Below are 22,096 nucleotides of genomic sequence, written 5' to 3'. Positions count from 1 at the left end.
CAAAGAACTGATCGGCCACCCGATGGTCTTTGCGATCAACTTAAAAGCCTGTCTGTTTTGGGGTTCAACTGATGTAGTCTCTCCTCTTTCAAGGGGTGATGTGGAGCAAAACATGTTATGAGAGTGAGAGTGATGGATTGCTTAGGTGAAATGCAGTCACAACGTTTGGTTAAAAAAAAAAAAATAAGCTACCCTGGTCCTCAACACTTCTTTATCTAGGAAACAATTATGCAAGTTCAGCTTTAATGAGAGATCTTGGTGTTCACTCACCTGGCGATCAAAAGTCGCAGTGACCAGAAACATCAGTGATGTTAAGAGGTTCCATGACTGTGACGAGCCCGCTTTCAATATCCAGTCGTCGAGGTAGCAGAAAGCTGGAATCCCCATCCTCTCTGTGCTGCGACCACACGATCACTTTTGTGAACACCTAAAGGACACTGATGCGGCCCAAGGGCAGCCTGGCAAATTGAAAATACTCATGGCCCACCTTGAACCTCAAGTAGCATCTGTGGGACTGCAGGACGGGTACATGAAAGTAGATGTCCTGAATGTTCAAAGCTACTATCCAGTCACTTGGAACCAGGGCAGACAGGACCTGGGCCAGTGTCTACATTTTGATTTTGTAGTTCCACAAGAAGGCATTAGAGGGCTGAGATCTAAAATAGGATCCACTCTTCTTCAGCTCGAGGATATAGCAGGAGTAACTGCCAGTCCCTATTTCTTTGTCCCAGACTCTCTCTATGGCTCATATGGTAAAAACAGCCTCCACTTCTAAGAGCAAGATGGATAGGTGCTCCTCTGAAAGATGCTATAATGTGCGTGGGAGATGTTGCAGGTCTAAATGGAATGGCAAGGTGTAGCCCCGTTGAACAACCTGTAGGACGCTCCTGTTGGATGTTATCCTTTGCCACTTGTGGAGGGAATGTCTGATGCTGCCTCCCAACGGGTGGACGTGTGCCACTAATGACAAACTAAAGTGGCTTGGAACGGTGGGGGACTGGTAAGTATGTTGCCCCTTTTGGCTTGAGCGGGTTCTACTTTATCCCTGCCACTGACAGGACTGAGGTACATGCTGCGGGGCAGGGGTCTTTGGGGTTGCTGTTCGCCAAACCTCCAGGAGTCGGCGTGAAAGTGTTGAACGGACTGATTCTCAAGGGTGGAAAGGTCTTAGGAACGCACCATAGCTTGGATTTCTATAAATCCGTCTAACAATTAATCTGCTTTCTGGCCAAATAGGCAAGACCCATCAGACAGCATGTGCTTTAAAGAGGATTACACATCCCCTACGCCATGGATCACATCCAAGTGTGCTGCAAAAGCACAGCGCTACTGCCAACTTCACTACCTAAGCAGTTAGTAGTGTGTAGCCCAAACTGTATGATTTACATTGCAACATCCTGAATGGTTTCAGCCAGTGTGGCCCACAATTCCTCAGCTACTGCCAGCAAGATCTCATTAACCATGTTCCGTAAAGGATGGGTATATATGCCCTAGCAAACAGCTGGCGTTGACTGACTGGAGAGCTGGGCTGGCAGAGGGAAACATCAGTTCCCAAAATGCTTGAGTTTACTTTGACTGTCAAGGGGAAATAATTGGGGTTCCTCCTACTGGTGGAAGCCTGACCGACCCAACTTTCCGATGTAGGATGCTGCCTATAAAAACCTTTGACCTTTGGTAACCTGCCTGTTCACGGGTGGACAGGAACAGGTACCTATAAGGGTGTCAGTCAGGACTTCATTAAATGGAATTAAAGTAACTGATGAAGTTTGTTCCAGTAGTAAAACTTATGTTAGTATGTTAGTTTTGATTTCAATAGTTGATCTTTTTAAATTCAATTCCTCCGCTGCATGCCTCATTACATTCTCTTCCATTGGCGGCACGGGGTAGAACAAACCTAGTGTCCAGTTCACTGGCCTCCTGCAAATCCATGTAGAAATTGTCATCCTCATAATGTTGGGGAAAATAAACCCTCCCTCCTCTTCAATGCCAACTCAAAGGGTGACTGGCTCACTCTGATTAGAGGACGAACCCAAAAAATGTTGGAGCACAGGGGTGCGGGTCCGAGGTAAGGGCACGGTTCTGTCAGAGTTTAAATAAATTAGGGCCGGGTGCGCTGGTATGGTTTCGGGATATGATCTTGGCCGAGATGAATGTGACTCAAAGTCAGATTAAAGCTATAGGAACAGGGTCTCCCTCTGGCGAGGTCGGCCTCGATACCAAATGAACTGGCATGGATTTTGGTGACATGTTAGAAATTGACTCCAGCATCAGGGCAGAACTCGAGATGTGATCAGGATGGGGATGGTCCTGCTATTGGTAACCCGACTGGCAGCCTCTGCAGATCCTTGGGGCATGAAGGCATGCCAGTGGAAGCCAGAAGAGTGCCCAAAATTTGCAACATGGCCTCTTGAAAAGCCTCAAACTGCTACGATATTGCCAATGGACCCAGAAACTCGAGGTGCATTGAGCTTAGTTGCAGAATTAGGTCCTCAGCGAGGGACTGAGAACAAGACTGCATGGCACTTTAACATCCTCACAAGTTCTCAGGATGAAAGTGGCTGTACTGGGACGAATCCTACTTGTGCTTCTGGTTTGAATTAAAAGAAGAAGATATTGAATGCGAAGAGGGCCGGTCGTGTAAAATGGTCCACGCTGTTGACTTTGTGCGGGACATACGAGACATCTTTTAGTGTTCAGTGATGTACAGCTTCTCATTGCAGATAGCCTTTGGGTTCATAAAGACACACTCCTTGCAGGACTTGGAGTCATGCACTGAATTCACACATCAGAGGCAGACCTCATGGGGATCTGTCACAGACATTAGTTTGCGACAGTCCGAACGAGGTTTAAACCTGGAGTTTTAGGAGGGGACATCGTTCCCTTGCACCCGAGAGAAAAACAATTTGCACAAAAAAAAACCAAACAGCAGGGATTTGGAAAAAGTTTGTATCAAGATCCGCATATGAATGCATTGGAAAGAAAGATACACAGGTGTGTCACGTATATGCAGCTCCATCATCACTCCTGGGGCGGAACAACTTAAACAAGGAGCTGCATTGCGCATGATTCAATCCATTCCAAGAAGCTTTTGTGGCTACCATTCACTCTTGGCAATTTCTAGGACGGACACCAACACAGCTACTATCCAATTCCTGTCTGAAATCACCCAGTACTAAAGTTAGCACTAACTGTACTATTCTCTGCCACGATGCCTGCTCAAGCCTTCTTGAAAAGCTTAGCACTCTGATGGGCTTCAAGATTGGCAATAACTAATTTTAGCATCAGTTAAGCCAGTTGTGGTAAACTGAACATTAACCTGAAGTTGGACATGTTTTGTGGGTCTGCTTGCGTTTTCTGAGCCTTTGAATATGGTTGCTCTTTTAAAGATATCTTTTATAATGCTACAATTGAATTATAAACTGAAAATGTCCTACAGGGCTTCGTAAATACACTGAAGTTCTAGAATCTTCTTATAGAGATCTGCACAGCATGTCTCTAGAGTGGATCCCAGCGTTTTGGTTTTCTGAATCAGTGGTACCAATTTATCAAATGAGGAAATCCCATCCAGAAGAGCCTCTTCCACAACTTGCCCAGGAGGTCATGACACTGTTACCTTTTTGAGAACAGTAAGAGAGAATATGTCAGAATTTTCAGCGAGGTAATAAGAACACATATAATTATAAATGGGTAATAGTGAATAATAGTTGTTTTTTTTACCAAGGGCTATTGAGTGACGTGAGATAGACACAGGGAGCAAAGTTCAAGTTGTCTATGTTGTTAGTCATAACCCCGAGATGGAAAAAACAGTTATTCAGTGTACCCTATCTACAGTAGCTCTGTGTGACTCACTCACATAATCTGCCACTGCAGTACAGGGTTAGACAAGTCATGGAGGTGCATCCACACATGGCCTAACCTTCCTCGGCCCTCTGCCCAGTGCTACACCTCATGTCATGCCACCCACATGGCCATCATGTCACCCACCCTGCCACCACCAATACTAAAAAATAAAAATAAGTATACATGCTATCCTGCCGTTATTCCCTGCCCCCAAATATTAAGAAAAACACTTTGGTGTCCTGCCACCCACTCCCATCAAGTTCTGCATTTGCCAACCCCCTCCAAGTATGGAAAAAATAGTGTTCTACCACCCTCTATATAATTCCCCCTCCCTCCCTGAAGCAGTGCTGCCTGTTCCCAATGGAGCAGAGCCAGCTCCACTCTGATAGGCTAAGACCCTGTCACAGCAGTCTGGAATTCCTTTATGACATAGTATCTGTTGGAACTAACTTTCGTTTCTTACTGTTGCTGGGTCAAAGCAGCGAATACCCAGAATTAGAATTTGGCATTAATACTAGTTGCTTACCGCAAGAGCCATACATAATAATGGGATCCCATAATGAATGAGATGTTGGAATCATGTTTCCGCGTCTGATGGGGTGAAGCTTGTACCGAATTTTCCAGTATTCCTACTGTAGATTTGAGAGCGCTCCACCACATGGCTGTCCGATTGTGGTCATGTTTCTTTTTACGTTCAAGTTTGAGCAAATTAAGTAAGGGTTTGCTACTTAAATTGTGTAGCTTTAATCTGATCAAGCGTCTCAGTCTCGTGTTGATCCTCCCGGGAGTTAGATCACTCCTGGCAAGCAGTCAGTCTACTTTCCAAACAAGTAGATAGGTCTTTCCCCTCTTCCTAGGTCACAGCATTGCCAAAGGCTTTCTCTGATTTAAATCCAATCTGGGACCTTCTTTCCCACACCTCCTAGATGTTAAGTTGACTGTGATGAACAAAGCACAGCATGAGTGGGCTTGTACCTATACCCCTGTATTGATTTAGGTGGACTGCCAAAACAAAGCAGAAGCTCTGCTACATTCAATGATTGATGAGCCCCTCCAGTCTTAAAGAAGCATTCTGTTGTTGGCCAGGCTTTGTGGGCTTTCTGTCCTGTCTGCACAATTACACTAATTTTGATTAGCTCTGGGCAATGTATTCGTCTCCATCAGGAGGTTCACACTGCTCCTGTTTCCAGGAGTTATCGCCACAATAAAGGAAATGCATTAAAGGGTGTGGGGGATTTTTGGTTTCACACTAGCAGAGAAACCAAAGTTCAGAGAACCGCGCTAGTGTTGCCAAAAAACATCAAATGCAAAGTAGAACACCAGTACATTTGCATGATTAGGAGAAAACAAGGCTGTGAGAAACCGTACAGGGCAGGTCAGCACAGCTTTGCGAAGCCATGCTGAGGACTTTCACTCCAACAGCAAGATAAGGCTCTCCCGAGCTACTCCGGGCTAGAAGAATCTAGGTCATCTCACAGTCAAGAAAGACAGCTAGCATTGCCATGCAATTCACCTCCTGTATTGTGCTTCAGTTCAAAATGCAATCATTGGAGGGAGTAGGACCACTTGGGCAGCTTGTGGTTACAAGCATTATATCCATCAGCCACTTGAAGAGTTTATTATTGTAAATTTAATTTCCTTCAGTAATGCCCTTTCTGGTGGATACTCAATATAACTGCAGATTCTTCATCCTAGAATACTCCCCAGGTGCCAGACTGCATGTGGCAGTGCACCACTAGGGGGCACTGTGCAGCCCAGTACTGCCCCAGAATTGATGATGCAGAGCGTATATAAGTGCCCCCCCTGCATGCTGACTTCAGTGTCTTACTTTTCTGCACTCTTACATTTTGAGCGTGAGCAAATGCTGGTGTCAGTGTGCAGAATATAAACTGTGGATCTTTTTAGATGTTTAAAAAAGGGCCACTTGGCAGAACGGAGAAGTGGGGTATGGGAGAGGGCAGGAAGGAATCTGCGGTTTATAGAGTATCCACGAGAAAGAGTGCTACCAAAGGCAACAAAGCAGTTTTTGTGATGGCTACTTCTAACTGCAGATCCCGCACCTTAGAATAGATATTAAAGCAGTTCCTTACCAGATGGAGGGTCTTTGGAGTGTACTCAACAAAAAGTCCTGCAGGACCGAGTGGCCAACGTGCCTGTCAAGGCAGCAGTGCTCTGTGAACATATGCAATGACTCTCCTGGTACATGTCAAGTACAGACAAACCAATATAATCGCAGCAGCCTTAATCTTGATAGAATGGACTCTCGGACCTTCTGGGGAATGCTTTTTGGCTAGTGTGTACCAAATCTTAATGTAGAGGACTAGCCACCTCGAGAGGTTCCTCTTTTCACAGCCTTCCATTTCTTCGCCCTGAAGGACCCCACAAACGGCTGATCATCCATGGTATAATTATTGTAAAAGCTCAAAGACCTTTTGAGGTCTAGCAGATGGAACCTCTCCTCTATCGAGTGGTGAGGAAGAGCAAAGAACGCTGGCACAGTGATGGATTGTCCAACATAAAAGCGAGTTACAACTTCTGGCAAGAATGCTGCTCGAATCCTCAGTACCAACTTGTCCAGGAAAAAGGGAGTGCATGGTGGTTGGGACGAAAGTGCCTAGTTTGCTCGAGATGAACTGACGTAATCGCAGGGAAGAAAACCGTCTTTAAAGTAAGGAAATGCCGCAACCCTATGTATCAGTTTGAAGAGCATGCACATGAGGAATATCAAACCCAAGTTAAGGTCCCACAGTGACATCACAAATGACTTTGGAGGGAACATGTGTGTCAAACCTTTAATAAATCACAGCAGAACAGGTGATTTTAAACAAGCATGGTAAATGTAGAAAATTCGAACGGGCCAACAAATGACCTTTAATAGTGAGCACTGCAAGGCCTTCCTAGGCCAAAGATAAAACAAACAAAAGGACATCCGACAGTTTGGCTTGCAAGGGATCAGTCTTACGATTGCCATATCAGGCCACAATATTGTCCCCGTGCCCCATATAAATGGATTTGTGGATGAGGCCTGGCAGCAAAGATGACATCCACCACTTCAGAGAATAGACCAATATTAGTCAGTTGCTACCATTCAGTCTCCAAGCATGTAGGAATACATTGTGCAGATATTGATGGAGGACCCTGCCTTGTTGCTGCGATAGAAGATCCAAGCAAAGCGGTAGCCTGACTGGAGAACAGATGCTCTGCGTAGCATATTCTCCTGGTCCAATCCCAAACCACTAGGATATCTTGGAGAGATAGGGCTGGGAAGACGCGTTCCGGTTCAGCTAGAGTGCATCTCCAAATGATTGTTCTTGTGGAAACTCCAAGCGCAAAACATTTGATATTGCACATTCTCATGTAGCCATGGTTCTTCCCACTGTTTGAAGATGCTCTACACCATCCCGGGATGTAGATGCCACTTATGCTCTGTCAGATGCCACCTGCTCCAGCTTGTCCACTTTGGCATTCGAATCCTGGGGAATGCAGAAGGTCCACCATATTCTGGAGGTGGGAGACCACTCTCTGGGGAGAGTCTGCCCTCAACAGCCAGTCGTCGAGGTAGGGGAATACCCACCCTCAACAGATGCGATGCGACCACCGCCATCACCTTTATGCTGCGCTGGTAAGGCAGAAAGAGCACAGCAAATTAGAAATGCTCGGACTTACCGTGAACTGCAGGTAACATCTGTGGGCTGGCATGTTGGTAATATGGAAGTATGTGTCCTGCAAGTCCAGTGCTACTATCCAGTCTCTGGGAGTCAGAACCTGAGCCAGAGTGACATTTTGAACTTTTACTTTCTCAGGTAGTATTTGAGGGGGCGCAGGTCTAGAATAGGACGCAGGCACCAGAAAGTAGCGTGACTAGCAACTACAACCTACTTCTAATGGAGGCATCCTTTCAATGACTCCTTTGGCCAATAAAGCTTATATTTCCTGTTGAAACAGTGAAAGTGGTCCTCTGTCAACCGATTGGAAGACCATGGCTAGGTGGCATACTTTGTTGGAAAGGCAGGGCATAACCCAGCTGGATAATCTGAAGCATCCATTTGTCCAACATTATTGTTCGCCATTGGAGCAGGCAGTGCCGTATCCTGCAGTCAACCGGTTACCCATGACGTTGTGAGGGTATGTTAAAGGGGCTTTGGTTGCCAGAGGGGGTGCGGATTGGGGAGACCTTTGGACTTGGGACCACGAGATTTGTTTGAGCAGCGTCCGGGGGCACAAAAGTACTGAGGCACCTGTTGGCTGTGGTGTACAGGGATCAAAGGACGCGGCTGATTGCCACTACCTTACCGGCAGAAGGCAGATTGCAGTTGTTGTAGGGCCATAATGAGCCCGAACGACCTATGGGTGGCCCTACAATCATTAAAGCGCTCAAGCGCTGAATTCAATTCGTAGGAAAGTAGCCATTTTTTACATGGTCACCCCCACGTTTTGCCTGGTAACTGATGGTATTTCGACTGGAAGTGCACTGGCTTCCTGCTAACCAGATCCCCATTGCCAGAGCTCTTTCCTAAAACTGTACAATTGTTCCCCCAATTGGCAAAACCTTCAACACCCTCTGTAAGTCCCTAGCAAATGGTACCCCTGGTACTTAGGGCCTGAGGTACTAAAGAGGGTCTCTGAGGGGGGCAGCACCAATTGTGCCACCCTAAGGAACCCTCACCAAGCACATGCAGGGCTGCTATCACAGGATTCTTGTCTTGGTGCAGACAAAAGCAAAACACAACATGTCACGCATCTCTGTGAGCTGTGTCCTCAAACACTGCATGTAATATTTGTAAGTCACCCTGCAGCAGGCCTGACAGCCCCAAGGCAGGGTGCTGAATATTTCATGTGAGGGCATACCAGCATGAGCAGATATGCCCTTGTGCAGGTCAGTGCTATTACTGCCAGTACAAGGATAGCCATCTAAAACATGTGCTGGACATTGGGGAAACGAGTTGCCCAGCTACATGATGGCTTCACTGAAGATGGGGCTACTCGGTATACATCTCATATTGATAAACCCACACTGATTCCAGTGATGGATTTACAAATACATACACCCAGAGGGCACCTTAGATGTACCCCCTGAAAATCTTCCAGCCTCTGGTGTGCTCCCTGACTGGTTTCTGCCAGCCTGCCACCCGAAACACCGTTTTGACCTCTTGGAGTTAGAGCCTCTGCTCTCGAGAGACCCAGAACAAAAGCCCGTCAGGAAAGAGGGTATCACAAACCCTCCCACAGGATGACCTGCAGATTAGCCTTCCTAGGCCGGCAAGCTTCAAAGTTCCTTTGGCATATGGACAGGCAGGAATATTAGCTAGCCATGTACGCGTGCCACCACCAGGCTAGTACCACCCCTAGGGTGGGCCATACTGAGGTGGACACGACTCTCAAAGTAGCCATCTTTGTGATGCCATGCTTGGGAATTTTGGCACAGGGTTATGCCAGGAGCTGAACTGGCCGTAGCGGGCACTGGCCATATCCCAGATGGGCAGGCTGGTTTTGTGGGTCGGTTTTGTCACTGCGGGCGGTTTTGTGACAGTACTGCAAGATCTGCCCCCTGTAACAAAAGCAGGAGCGGTGCACCTCCACCCCCACCCCCACGGGCTGGTTGAGCAGCAATCTGCCAGGGTTGGTAGCTGTTCCAAGTCCAGCCCTGGTAATGCCCACTTCCAACAGTGGTCAAATAGAGGGCGGTGACGCCAAGGGTACATAGCCCATTGGCTACTATCCTACAGTCCCCTAACACCCCTAATTTCAGTATTTAGAGGAGTCCCTGCACAAGAAGAGCAGATCCTGATAGCCTGAAGAAAGAAGGATAAGAAGAGTCGCACAGCAAGAACAGAAGACCCAGCAACTGACTTGGCGCCGACCCTGCTGGCCTGCCTGCTGACTTCACCTAATGCATTAAAAGTCAACTTGTCCTGCAGCTGCGGAGTCCCTAAAGCCTGGGAGATCTGCCAGCCTTTGCCCAGGAACCAAGACCTCTAGAGGGAATGCGGAACTGCCCCCTGCTTCTTGCAGACAGCCAAAGAAAGACCAGAGGACTCCAGGCCGCCAAAACCCGATGCTGCCAGGCACCACTGCCCCCCAGCCCATGTTGAAGTGGGCCAACAGTGTCAGCATGGCCCTAAAGACCTCAGGGTATCAAGTTCACTGTTAAGCAACTCCTCATGAGCACCCCGATTTCGCTCACAGCCTCTGTTGGAAGCCCTTTCAACTGCAAGTGATACTGGAAGGAGAAACCAGACACCCCAAAAACCTTATGAACCCGGATGCCCCGTCCAGAGAGAAGAGCACCAAAGGTGCCCCGACCAGACGCCCCCCAAAATTGCAAGAACCAAAGCCACTCATTGGTTTCACCGGACTGGTCCCCAGTCCCCTTCCTGCAGCCTCTTTCTACAGAGACTGCTCTCCATTGGATAAAATTGTGCCTCCAATGCTGTTTTGCATCCCTGCACCCTGCCACCTTAGTGCAGGTGCTGCCTTGGACCTTGCCCACTACTCGCCTTAACTCCTGGAGAAGGTATCCATAAGTCGCTGACAAGAACCGGTAAACCACAAATGACTTTCCTCCCATGGGATAAAATTGCAAAAGTCAGAAATTGCACCATGTATAAAGATGGTTGCTATTTTCATAAATGGGTGTGGATCTCCTTTTTGAGTCGTGTGTCTAATTTATTGACCATTGTGTATGATTTGAGATGTCTTGCACTCTTCTGTGTTAAGCCTAAGGCTGCTTGACCACACTACCTCCTAACAGAGCAACTTGAACTAGCCATAGCAAGCCCCCTGTCCATTCATAAGGGAAACCCTGGACTCTTTAAATGATACATCTCAGTTTGATATTTCATATAAAGAGCCAGCTTCCTACACACCTTGTCACCAAAGATGCGAGTGCCGTCAAAGGGGATGTCCATAAAGAAAGCTTGGACATTCCACGAAAAGCCAGTTGTCCTTAGCCAGGCGTGACGTTTAAGCGCCAGAAGTAATGGCTCAGCCCAGCAAATCTGTGGTATCCAATCCACAGAGAATGGGGAACTTTGCTGTGTCTCTACCATCTGCAATAGCTGGAGAGAGTATTTCCCGCGCCTCTCAGAGACCACAGGCAGCACTTGCTCAAAAGAATCACATAAAGTACGGTAATGTCGGCCCAATAAGCATGTGATGTTCACAGACTGCAGTCAGGGACGTAACACAGGCCCCCGCAGTGCGGGGGGCCCCCAAACTCCTCAGCATAGCACTTCGGCCCTCCAAAACACATTCGTCGTCTGAAGAGCTTGTTTTGTCCCTCGCAGAATATTTCGGAAACTGCAGGGGTGCGCGCGCTGGGACCCAATTAAAAAAGCTGGCTACTTTGAGTCCAATTCAACAGGTTTTAGTGACCGCTTTCGTCTGTCTTTGCTGTTATGATTACAGTAAAGATGTGTGAAAACATAGAACTCATAACATCCCAGAGGGATGTGAAAATGAATTTCAAAGATTACTGAAGTCTCAAAGTTGTATTTGCCGATTGTGGTAAAGGCTGATTGAGAAACACAATCTGCTGTGTCCACAGAACAGAGGCGCACATGCTGCTCGCCCAGGCACACCCCCTTATCTCACAGGGCCCAGGCACAGACCACTGCACTCAAATGGCCCATGTACATAATGCTCCACTCAACAGCCCAGGCACTCAGCATACGCTCAGAAGATCGAGACACACTAATTATACAGCAGTGAAATAAAATAGACCCCATATGCTCACTATATCAGTATGTTCATGTATGTGTGGCAGTATGTGCATGGCTGCACACTTTTGTACGTTCACATGAGGGCATGTGTATGCGTTTCCTTTGCCTCTTCTGGGCACATTCCGCTACGCCTCAGTTCATTTTCGTGCCAAAAGTTATGAGCACTCCGAAGCAGGCTAAATGCAAGTGCATAGTTCTTTACACACTTTGGAACATATTTTTGTAGGGACTCCGTCACAGAGATTCTGCAATGTTGATTAACATGGTTCTGGAGTGAAATATGTCCTTGTGCACATTTCTCCCAGCTGTTGAATGTGTGACCTCTTCACATAGGGACTACTAATAGCATTCACTATTTCTATACCACCGCCCCCTCCCAAGCAAACTACTTTTGATGGTTTATTCACAGTATGAATTAACATAATAGTACTTATTTTCCCGACCTGTGAAGGATGCGAGGCTGAGCTGATCTTTCGTACCGACATGCTAAGCACATGTTCATGTGGTGTATGTTGGTGGCATGTTTCCAGTCTGGTCGTTCATTTTACTATTTTTACCAAGTCTAGGATTTTTTGAGTTGTCAAACTCCTGGTTTGCTTCATCTGAGACTCTGAGTATAAATACAGAATCAAAGCACTTCTTATGGCTTTTGGGACGTTGTGTGTGTAATGCAGGGCTCTCAAAATACCTTCATGGTACCGGAGCTGGGAGACTTTCAGAGGGCTGTAGGATTCCAAGTTAACTGCGTTGCATGCAGCCACACAGCCCTGAGTGACTTCTCATCTAGACAGAGCGCACGTCCTACATCATGGGTACACACATTTTCCAGAGGGCAAAAAAGTTTGGCCTGTCGTGTGACCGATAGCCGCATTGATGTCGGCAGGATGGCAGGTGCTGTCCATGTAAAATAGCAACCCAGGCCACTCAGACGGTGAACATAACAACTGACTTGCCTCTCACTATTTTCATTACCGTCAGGGTTGGGGGAAGCATGAATGTTTCAAAATTCATGTTTGCAAACTATTGCTTAATAAATACTTCTCAATGCATTGATATACGAACGTGAAATGCTTCTGCATGTTAAAGAATGCATTTGTTTGGATTTATGTAGAGACGTTCATATTTTTTTCACGTTTGTTGCAAGAGGTCTTTAAAAAAGAATGTGTTTCTAAAGTTGAGTGGTGCAGGACACCTTTGCTTCTTTTTTCTATTTATTTTTTGCAGCCCAGTGCTGTTCACTAGGAGGCCACAGGCAAAGTTCGGGAGGGCCGCAAGCAGCCCCCGGGCTGTACTTTGAGTATCACTGTTTCATGGAGCAGGCATTAGCAATACCATTGTATCTAGTTTGCCTGTAAAACTTGCAGCAGGCATATGGTGGCGCCATTATTTCATCTACCCCAAATTGTGCTCATCTCTGACGTGCGGCAAATTACAATATGTGCACATCTGTGATATGCCGTAGGTCTGTATTGTGGATCTCATTAGCAGCCCTGAAGCCAGATGCTAAAAAGAAAATGGGGGCTACTTAGAATGCACACTGACTACAGAAGTCGTTGTTGTTATTACAATTGTATTTATATAGCGCTCACTACCCCTGACCACTGTTGAAGTGCTTTTCAGCGAGTAGCACATTACTTTGGAACCCAAAGTGGCATAGTGGTGGATGAGTGTAGGAAAAAGATGTTTTTAATTTGAAAGTTAGACATGTTAGTTTGTTAGTTGGATTGAATAGGACAGAGGAGGGAAGAGTCTAGAAAGTGTTAGTTTGGAGTTCGTAGTAGTAAAATGAGGTTTGGGATGAGTCAAATGAGTGATGGGGGGAAGACTCTAGAAAGGGTTATATGGGAGAACATAGTAGTAAAATTATGTTTTGCATGAGTCAGAGAGTGGAGGTACAAGGGCGTAACACAAGCCCCCGCAGCGCGGGGGGGTCCCAAGCTCCAGGGGCCCCCTCAGCAAAGTTCTCCGGCCGAAGAGCTCCTGATTGCGTCCAGAGGGGGCCCCTCCACATACCTTGCAGGGGGGACTCCTCATGTTTCGTTACGCCACTGACTGCAGTGCAAGGCTGGTGGAAGAGAAAATTATCTTCCCAATTGTATCTAGCCTCCTGGATTCCCTATTCGGTGGTGTGGTAGGGGTATAGGCCTGGACTACCAGGCTCTCAGGGGTGGGGTGCTAGTTGAGGAAGGCTGGATTTGCGGGAGTGGAGCAATGGCAGCGGGCGATGGTTCTGTGCACAGGAGTGCCTATGCAGGGCCCAGGCCTCAAGCAGAACATCAGTGAGGGCCTTATTAAAGGGCATTCAGGATTCTAAAGAGGATACCCCGGGTTGAAGCACCTATATCAAGACATTGATTTTAACATCCACTGTGGGCAGCATCAGGTTCAAGACCTCAGCTGCCCTCTGGACCACCAGGAAGGAAGCCTCTTCCTTCTTAGCCACTGTGGAAGGAGAGAGGAGACTAGTGTCTGGTGAAGTATCCAGACCACTGGCATCTGCCAGTTCCTCATACCAGCTATCTTTGGCCAAGGATTCTTCTAGGGAGGTCAGGAGAACAGTAGGGATCCTCCGATCCCGTCCATTCCTTCTCCTCACAGGGCATTTTTGGAAAATAAGGCTCTGTTTCAAATGCAGACCATCTGGGTCCAGTCGGTGTTGTGCAATGTCAGCCCGGCTTTGTAACACAGTCAAGAATCACGATGGGGTTGGTGCCGCTGGGGTGCCGGGAACAATGCCAGTGGAACGGACCCTGAAGGAGGATGGTAAACTCCAGCCGGAATTTACACTCACCACTTCTGGCACCATGACAAGGGATTGCAAAATATGAGCGCCTCTTTTTATAGTTGTTTAATTTTAAAGAATTAACACTTATCCAAGACACATTGGCATGGAGAAAATGCGTAAACATATCTTGTGAGGTGGGAGTGTGACATCTGGTTGAATGTTCAATATAGAGTTCTCTATGTTGGAATAAATGTTTATGTTGAAAAAATGAATTAAAAAAAACTCGCTAGATCGTAGGGTGCAGAGCCCTGCAGAACCCCACTGTGAATTTTCTTTAAGGTAGAGCAAAAAGGAGGCAGAGAGAGTCTGATAGTGGTTGTCCAAAAAAGAGGAGAACCATTTCAGATCAGGCTCTTTCATTCCAATATGGACAAGGCAGTCAAATAAAGTTGAGTGAGATGGTACAGTAGCTGCTGAAAGGTCCTGGATAATCAGTGTAGTAACAGTCTCTAAGCAGAGTGTCATGTGGTTGTGGTTTTTGACGGAGACCATAACAGTCTCTGTAAGGACAGAGGCAAGACCCGGATTGTTAAATATCAACGATCATAGATGTCTAGAGAAAGGCAGTGAGCTGTTGATATTCTAGCCTTTCGGGGATATTGGACTGAAAAGGAAACCTATGGTTACATAGTATTGAATGGTCAGATGTGGGTTTCTTCACCAGAGATAGAACAAGAGCTTTCTCCAGTCAGCAGGGGCTACCCCTGAATCTAACAAGTGTGTTGCATAGACTGGTTAGGACAGAAGTGATAACCTCAACAAGCTTATATGCACAGGGGTCTAACAGGGATCCTGAAAGAAATCTATTAAACTTTAAGGGAATTGAATATACAGGAGCAGGAGCAAAAGGGTAGAGTGTAATGGTGGAATTTGGAACCATGGCTATGGAACAAGAGGTAAGTGTCTGGTCAGAAACCAGTGAGCGGATATTCACACATTTTTAAAACCTAGGATTTGAAAAAAGTCTGAGTTCTTGAAAGTGAGTGATGTTAGTATTTAGAAGCATTACGATTAGCTGAGCTCTCATAAATAGAGAATACTTCCCTTATGGAGGTTGGAGGCAGACTTAATGCTGGTTTGATAGAAGAAGTATATGGCCTGGCAAATAACTTGTAAACTTATAATAGGGTGATAAGTATCAGAAAGCCTCAGTATTGTGGATAAGGTTCTCTCAAATTCTCCAAGCAACACATCATGTGCAACATAAAGACACATTAAGGACGCTTTCCATGCACAAGATGCCTCAAGACTTTAGACATATTTTCAATGCATTTAAGGCAATGTTTATAACGTCTAAATGATACGTTGACCATACATGTAGTTTTCCATTTCTTTGTAAAGTGAGAATTGAATATTGATAATTCCCTAATAAATTATGGAATGATTTTCAAACCATACCCCAATCCCAAGAGAGAGAGTGTTGAACAATTAGCACACTTGGAATATACACAAACTAAGTGCTGGGACAGGAGAAACGACCACTGACTGAAAGGCTTTATGGTGCAAGAATCCACCCAGGATGGTATAGTTGCAGAATCCCAGTTAATGCATGAGAACATTTCAAGCGCAAAGCACTTATATTTTTTAAAAGGTATATATTTCCAGGGGTGTTTAATCTTCAATGTCCACAGAGATAAACACGACAATGTACAAATTATTTGTCCCCCTTCTATGTTTAGTAAAGGAATTGTAACTGCATGGCCAAGTAACATCTACTCCTTCACAAACATGGGTTAGAATGAGAGTATGTCCATCTATAGTAAACTAGTGTAATTCCAAAATCCACAGAATAGACTTCAGTCTTCACCAATGTGGTTCCTTTAAAAGCCATGCAGAATATTTTTAACCAGACAATTAAGTATTTCTCAAGATGTTCTGGTCCATTCTGTTCTTCTAAATGTGACTGGAGAACGGAGTTCATACGACCAGTGCTCACGCACAGTGAAATACACGTGCCTTTCTCTTCAGTTGTCTACCAAGCCTACTGCTTTATCTCTTTACAAACTCAGGGCACAGTTGGTGATCTTGGTCCATAACATTGCTAATGGCTCGGCAGAATATTGGCTTCCTGGTAAGATTGTCTCCATAAGTGCTACTGGATTTAGTATTCAGATGTAGCTCAGCTACCCGGGCTTCCCAAGAGAAACCTGAAAGATATAAGATATGTTAATTATGTTTTTTCCTATTTAAGTTGTGGTCATTTAGAGGCCTCACACGTATTTCCATTGCCCAACATAATCGGTCGCCCTCTTATATCTACAAAGTAACTTACCAGCTTCTCCTCCAGGAAAAAAAAGTGAAACAGGCAAAAAAATCAGCTTGCTTGTTTGAATTAATACTGTGTGTTGTTTTGTTTTTAAGCTCCTGATCAATATTCTAGTGTAACTAATGGTAGATGAGCAGCATTGTTTAATAAACACCCACTGGAAGCTGCCACCACTTGTCCTTCTTCAGCATTTATCATAGTTTACACAGATCCAGTGCATTTCTTACTCTGTCCTGTTTGAGACCTCTAACGTATAACTAGTCCGATGGGAAAAGCACGTGGCACAAAAATTTAACTGATCTGCGTTTCAGGTATAATGTAGGCATGGTCTGGCCTTGTGCGTGTGGTTAGTATTCTCACTACAAGCAAACTAAATACTCTGGATGTGGACTTTTCTGCAAAGTTAGCATCAGCTAAAGAGAGATGACAACATGCAGTCTTTATCATAGACAAATATAGAGGAACTAGTGGTGTAAGGTGAAGCTTGCAACTGGAGCATGAGTTTGGTTACCGGAGAAAAATCATAGTTACTCGCTATAGTAAATGCTATACTCTTGGAAACCCCTTTGGTCACATGCATACAGCGTTCTTGGTTTGTACAAGCATGAAAGTAGTAAACTTGAACTTTAAGAGCAAATGGATTGGAGCTTGCTTTGTGAGATGACCGATCTGCAAATACCTGAAGCTACCTATTCAAGAGCTTTTTTGAGAGTACTTGTTGGGTGTATACTGATGTACCACTATTCCCAGTAAAAGAGGTGTTCATTTTAGCATTGTAACAGAACATTGTTTTTTCCCCTTTAAAGTGAATACATGTGTATTAATGTTTCTAATCCCACCCACATAATTGATAAGAAAGTAGGTAGGGCAAGTTGATTTCTCTACATGACAGGTAGATATTTCTGTAGAGATTTGTGTCTTGGACATGTAGATTTAGAAAACTTAATTCCTGTTATTACTGTTTTAGAGAAAATTCCATAGTAGAAACTAAGAGCTCACCAATCGCCCCGTGCAGCAACTGCTACCTTTCTCACAAGCCTCTTCTTGTCATCCAGGGGTTTGCCCAAGGCACGAATCACTTGTTGCTTATAGGGCAGGAGCTAAAGACAATAAAGCAGAAGCACACTCAACAGTGGTGGCAACTGAAAAAGCAGATAAATACAGTTAAACTTTCTAAAGCAACAGAATGCATTTATGTAGCCAGTGCAGGTGCACGCTGATATTCTTGCCATTTCCAAATACACAGAAAACCACATCTGATTCAAGTAAAATCAATTAGCTATTATCATTTATGTGGGTGGTTTGAATGCTTTTGCAAGTATTCTCATTACAGAAGCTCCATTTTTCACAGGTTGTCTGGGAAGACATACTAAGCAGTAAACACAACATTCTATGGTCTAGGCCTTGCAGAATACCACTCATGCCAAGAATCATCACAGTCGGTGGTGGTCTTATTCAGGTGCAAGGCAGCTTGGTAACTTTTCAGGCTGCACAGCAAGTTTAAAAAAAAAAAGATCTTTATTGAAGCTCAGTAGGATACCAGATGCATGTTATTGGTACACAATTCAACATCATATTGTTTTCTTCAATATTATCAGATCAATAGAACCACCCCCCCTTACCCCCTGCTCTCATATCAGGTCTCCTAATAAGTAGTAAGGAATAGACTTATGTGAAATGATCATGAAGTAGTGTCAGGTAAAGCGTGATTTACAACCGGGTCCCCTCCTCCTCCCCTTGATGATAATGATAACGGGCCCCCCGGGAGCATCACTCTGCTATTCCCTCCAGAGGGGTAGCGCCTGGGGGTTCTTTCAAATCACAGTATAGCCGTCTTCCTCTAGTTTGGCATCCTTACAGAAATGTTTCATGTGTATCTCCTCCGTGGTCATCCATTTGGAGACATCCCTTAGCCAGTCTGAGTGTCTCGAAGGATTCGATCCTAACCATTTAATAGCTGTGCAGTGTTCCACCAACAGCAGACCAACTAAGGCAAACTTTCTACAAAATGTTTTATGAGTGGGCCAGAAATAGAAGCATCTGCTTCGCTGTGAGCAGTGTATTCCACGCAGTGGCTCTATTACCATCTATCAACACCGCTTGCCGATAGGGTGTCAGTGTCGCACAGGGCCAAACCATGTGGATAAAGTCCGCCTTCATTCCTCCACATCATGGACAACTACTGCTAAGGGTATTGTATATGGTATGTAGTGTTTTGGAAGAGAGGTAGGTGTGGTACACATAATTGTATTGTAATAACTTAAATCTGGTATTTGTTACGGACCCATGCTCGAGCGCGCAGTATAGGGATACTCCAGCGCACCCGCCCCGAACTACATTTCCCAGCAGCCCGGCGCGCATGTCACGCTGCAGCGTCTCCTTCAAAGACGGAAGTGCAACATCGCAGCGCGTCGGAAATTCATGCCGGCGGCCGCTGTTCGTGTCGCGCGTCCTCAGAACCTGTTCCAGTGCTACTGCGAGTCATGCTGGATCCTGGATTGGTACAGTAGCGCTCCTAGGACTAACAGAGCCTCTCTCTTGCCCAGAAGGTCTGGTAAGGGTGCAGTGCACCAGTTCTGTTTGCCATCCACTTTTGACTCTCCTGCCCCACCTCTGTTGGAGAGCACTGCTCACGCTCGTGCGGAGGAAGGGAGGATCATTGACCTTTGTTGCTCCTGAAGCTAGAGACGCTTCCTGGCTTTTGCCTTGAAACGCTTGAGCAAAAACTGAATTCTATGATAGTGGGATTACAGGGACCCCCTGCACTACTCATTTGGGTGTACCTTCTCTTAGAGGCAAGACTGTATAACGAGCCTGAGTGGGTAACGCTTCGCTGTTAAGTAACCCTGGCATCATAGCACGCATCAGTTAGCCTGGCAACAACTGATTATTATGAGCATTCATGGTGCCTTATTCTGACGACAAGAATAGGCTAAGGAACACCTCTGGGCGAATGATTCTCTTTCTGTTGATCTGCATATTTGTTATTGTTGTTGTGCTTATGACTCCATTCCAACAGGGATCATTCATAAGATAGCGGACTACACGCTCTCCCTGTGAAGTAAAGTGGAGTCTATACTGGGGTAGGTGCTGGGGTGAAAACCTTGCTGTATCTGTCATATGTATTGGTGAGAACCTGTGCAAGCTCTGGTGACGCTATGATGTTGTCCTATGATTTCCTTGTTTATTATATGTATCCATCTTTGTAGCCAACACAATGAAACAACTGTTTACGGCTACGCTAAGAGGTAGAGGTGTCACGCCAAAAAGCGGCTCGTTCTTTTTCTTTACAGGTATAATAAGGAAAGAGGTTTATTTTGATTGTGCTTGTAGTGAGGGGTGTGTAGCCAAGACGTTAGGGGAGACAGGTAGGGTGTTAATCTTGTTCTTTGTGTTTTAGAGGTCTCCCTCCCTGCTGTCCCCTTCCTTTCCTTCCCTCGCTTGATCCTCCCAATGACCTGTGCCATTAAGGCTATCTAGGCTTGGGTAGATCAAGAGGTGGACCACTAACAGCAACAATCCGATCCCGAGGACTGAACCAACGTGACAGTATTGGAGCCGACCAACTTCATCCCTTTGTGTACCCGTTTCCAGTCTTTTGCGGTCATGGGATTCTCCAGTACACCCTCCCATTTGTTCTGGACACAGAGTGTCATGGTCGGGATGTTGACATGTAGGGCCTTGTAAATATTAGAAATCTGTCTGCATCCCCCTGCCATGTACAGCATCATCATCAGTGTATCGGAGGGTTGTGGTGCATCTGGAAAAGTCCGCCAATTGTCTCGGGTGGTCACCGAGATCTTTGTTTATTGCAAATATTGGCCTACTCCTAGTGTGAAGGATTTGTAGTGCTGTTCTGTGTGATACATCGTCTGGCAGGGTACAGGTCTTCAAGTGTGTTACAGCTCCCAGCCTTTCTTTTCTGCACGGACATAATTCAGCTATTTTTAACGAGGGTTGGAAGGACCATAGAAGCATATTCGGGGCATACCACACTCCGCAGACATGGCTTATTACGTAGGGTGTGTCCAGGGGGCACCCTCCATCAACATGACGGGGAGTGTCTTTTCCCCAATATGATATGGATCCAATCAGTTGAGTGCATGCTGCAAGTGCGCCGCCATATAAAAAAAGCTCCATATGAGGGACTTTGAGACCTCCCTGGGCCTATGTCCGTTTAAGGGTAGATAGGTAGACCCACTTCCGCTTGTTAGCTCATAGAAGGACCACAACTAGGCTGTCTATGGTTTTAAATAACATTTAGAAATCATGTATATGATTCCCCAAAGCACATATAGGCATCTAGGAAGCATAAACATTTTACCAATAGCAACCCTACCCTTGAGGGAAATGGGGAGCTCCTTTAAAAAACGTATTGAGGACAGCAGTCTGACTATCACCCTCCCAAGATAGAGATCCAGGAAATTTTGTTCTGTCTGGGTCAATCTGATTCCCAAATTCTGCACTCCATCTGATTCCCAGAGGAGTCCCACCTGTTGTAACACCTCCAGCGGCGATGCCACCAATTCCGCCAGTGGGAATAGTTTGGACTTTGTTGGATTAACGCGAAGGCCGGACATCTCATCAAACTCCTACATCACATTCAGGAGTATCGGAATTGAGTATACCTGTTGTCTTAGATATATCAGGCCACTGTCGGTATAAAGGGAGACCACATGGGTGATCGTTCCCACAGTGATCCCCCAGGGGTGCAGGGTCCCACTGAGTCTTGCTGCTATTGGTTCCATTGCGAGCATGAAGTGGAGGGGTGACAATGGGCATCCCGCCTCATTTCCCTGTGTAGCTGGAAGGCTTCCAACATCTCTATCCTAGATCTTAGTCTGGCGCGTGGAGCAGTGTACACTAGTTGGACCCACTGTATATACTTAGGGCCCATGCCCATCTTCCTGACCACCTTCCATAGGCAATTCCAATCTAATGAATCAAACGCTTGTTTGATATCCAGAAGAGGTAACGCGTAGTCGTCCCGCTGGAATTGTGGCATGTGGTACACAAGTGAGAGTTGTCTTAGATTATGGAGGGTACTCCGTTGAGGGATAAAACCTGACTGATCTGTGTGAATTAGGCTTGGAAGATGAGGGAGCATACGTGCTCCTTGTATATTACTAAGGAGTTTGACATCCACATTTAATAAGGATATTGGTCTTTAGGGGAAGAACGCCAAGGGGGCCTTGCCAGGTTTTTAAATCATTATAATGCTTTGCGCATTGTTTGTTCGAGGGTCTCTTTTTGTAGAGCCTCCTGATAAACCTCTAACAGTTTATCGGCCACTTGGTCCATGTTTTGGCGGTAGAATTTAGTGGGTAGCCTGTCACTGCCTGGGGTTCTTGCAGTTTTCATGTTCCTAATCGCCACCAAGATCTCTTCTCAGCTGATGGGTCTGGCTAGGTTGTCACGATCACCGGGATTCAGGGATGGGAGCGGTATGTCGGCTAAGAATTCCCGTAGGCGATCATCCGAAAC

The 22,096-nt window shown here is 45.8% G+C and overlaps 1 protein-coding gene across 1 annotated transcript in view; it reads right to left on the bottom strand.

Moving 5' to 3' along the window:
* Positions 1–15,926: 15,926 nt before the first annotated feature.
* MMS19 (MMS19 cytosolic iron-sulfur assembly component) overlaps positions 15,927–22,096 on the bottom strand; it is a 498,998-nt gene continuing 492,828 nt past the window's right edge. The window contains exons 30-31 of the mRNA XM_085606380.1: positions 17,612–17,712; positions 15,927–16,493 (exon numbers count right to left, since the gene is read on the bottom strand). Of these exons, the coding sequence (XP_085462506.1) occupies positions 16,466–16,493; positions 17,612–17,712 (129 nt within the window). The 3' untranslated portion in view covers positions 15,927–16,465. The remainder of the gene's footprint in view (positions 16,494–17,611; positions 17,713–22,096) is intronic.

This window comes from Triturus cristatus, chromosome 1_2 (genome assembly GCF_964204655.1).
Source record: "Triturus cristatus chromosome 1_2, aTriCri1.1, whole genome shotgun sequence".
Classification (NCBI taxonomy): domain Eukaryota; kingdom Metazoa; phylum Chordata; class Amphibia; order Caudata; family Salamandridae; genus Triturus; species Triturus cristatus.
Note: the sequence above shows the minus strand (reverse complement) of the source record. Positions and strands in the feature narration are given on the sequence as shown.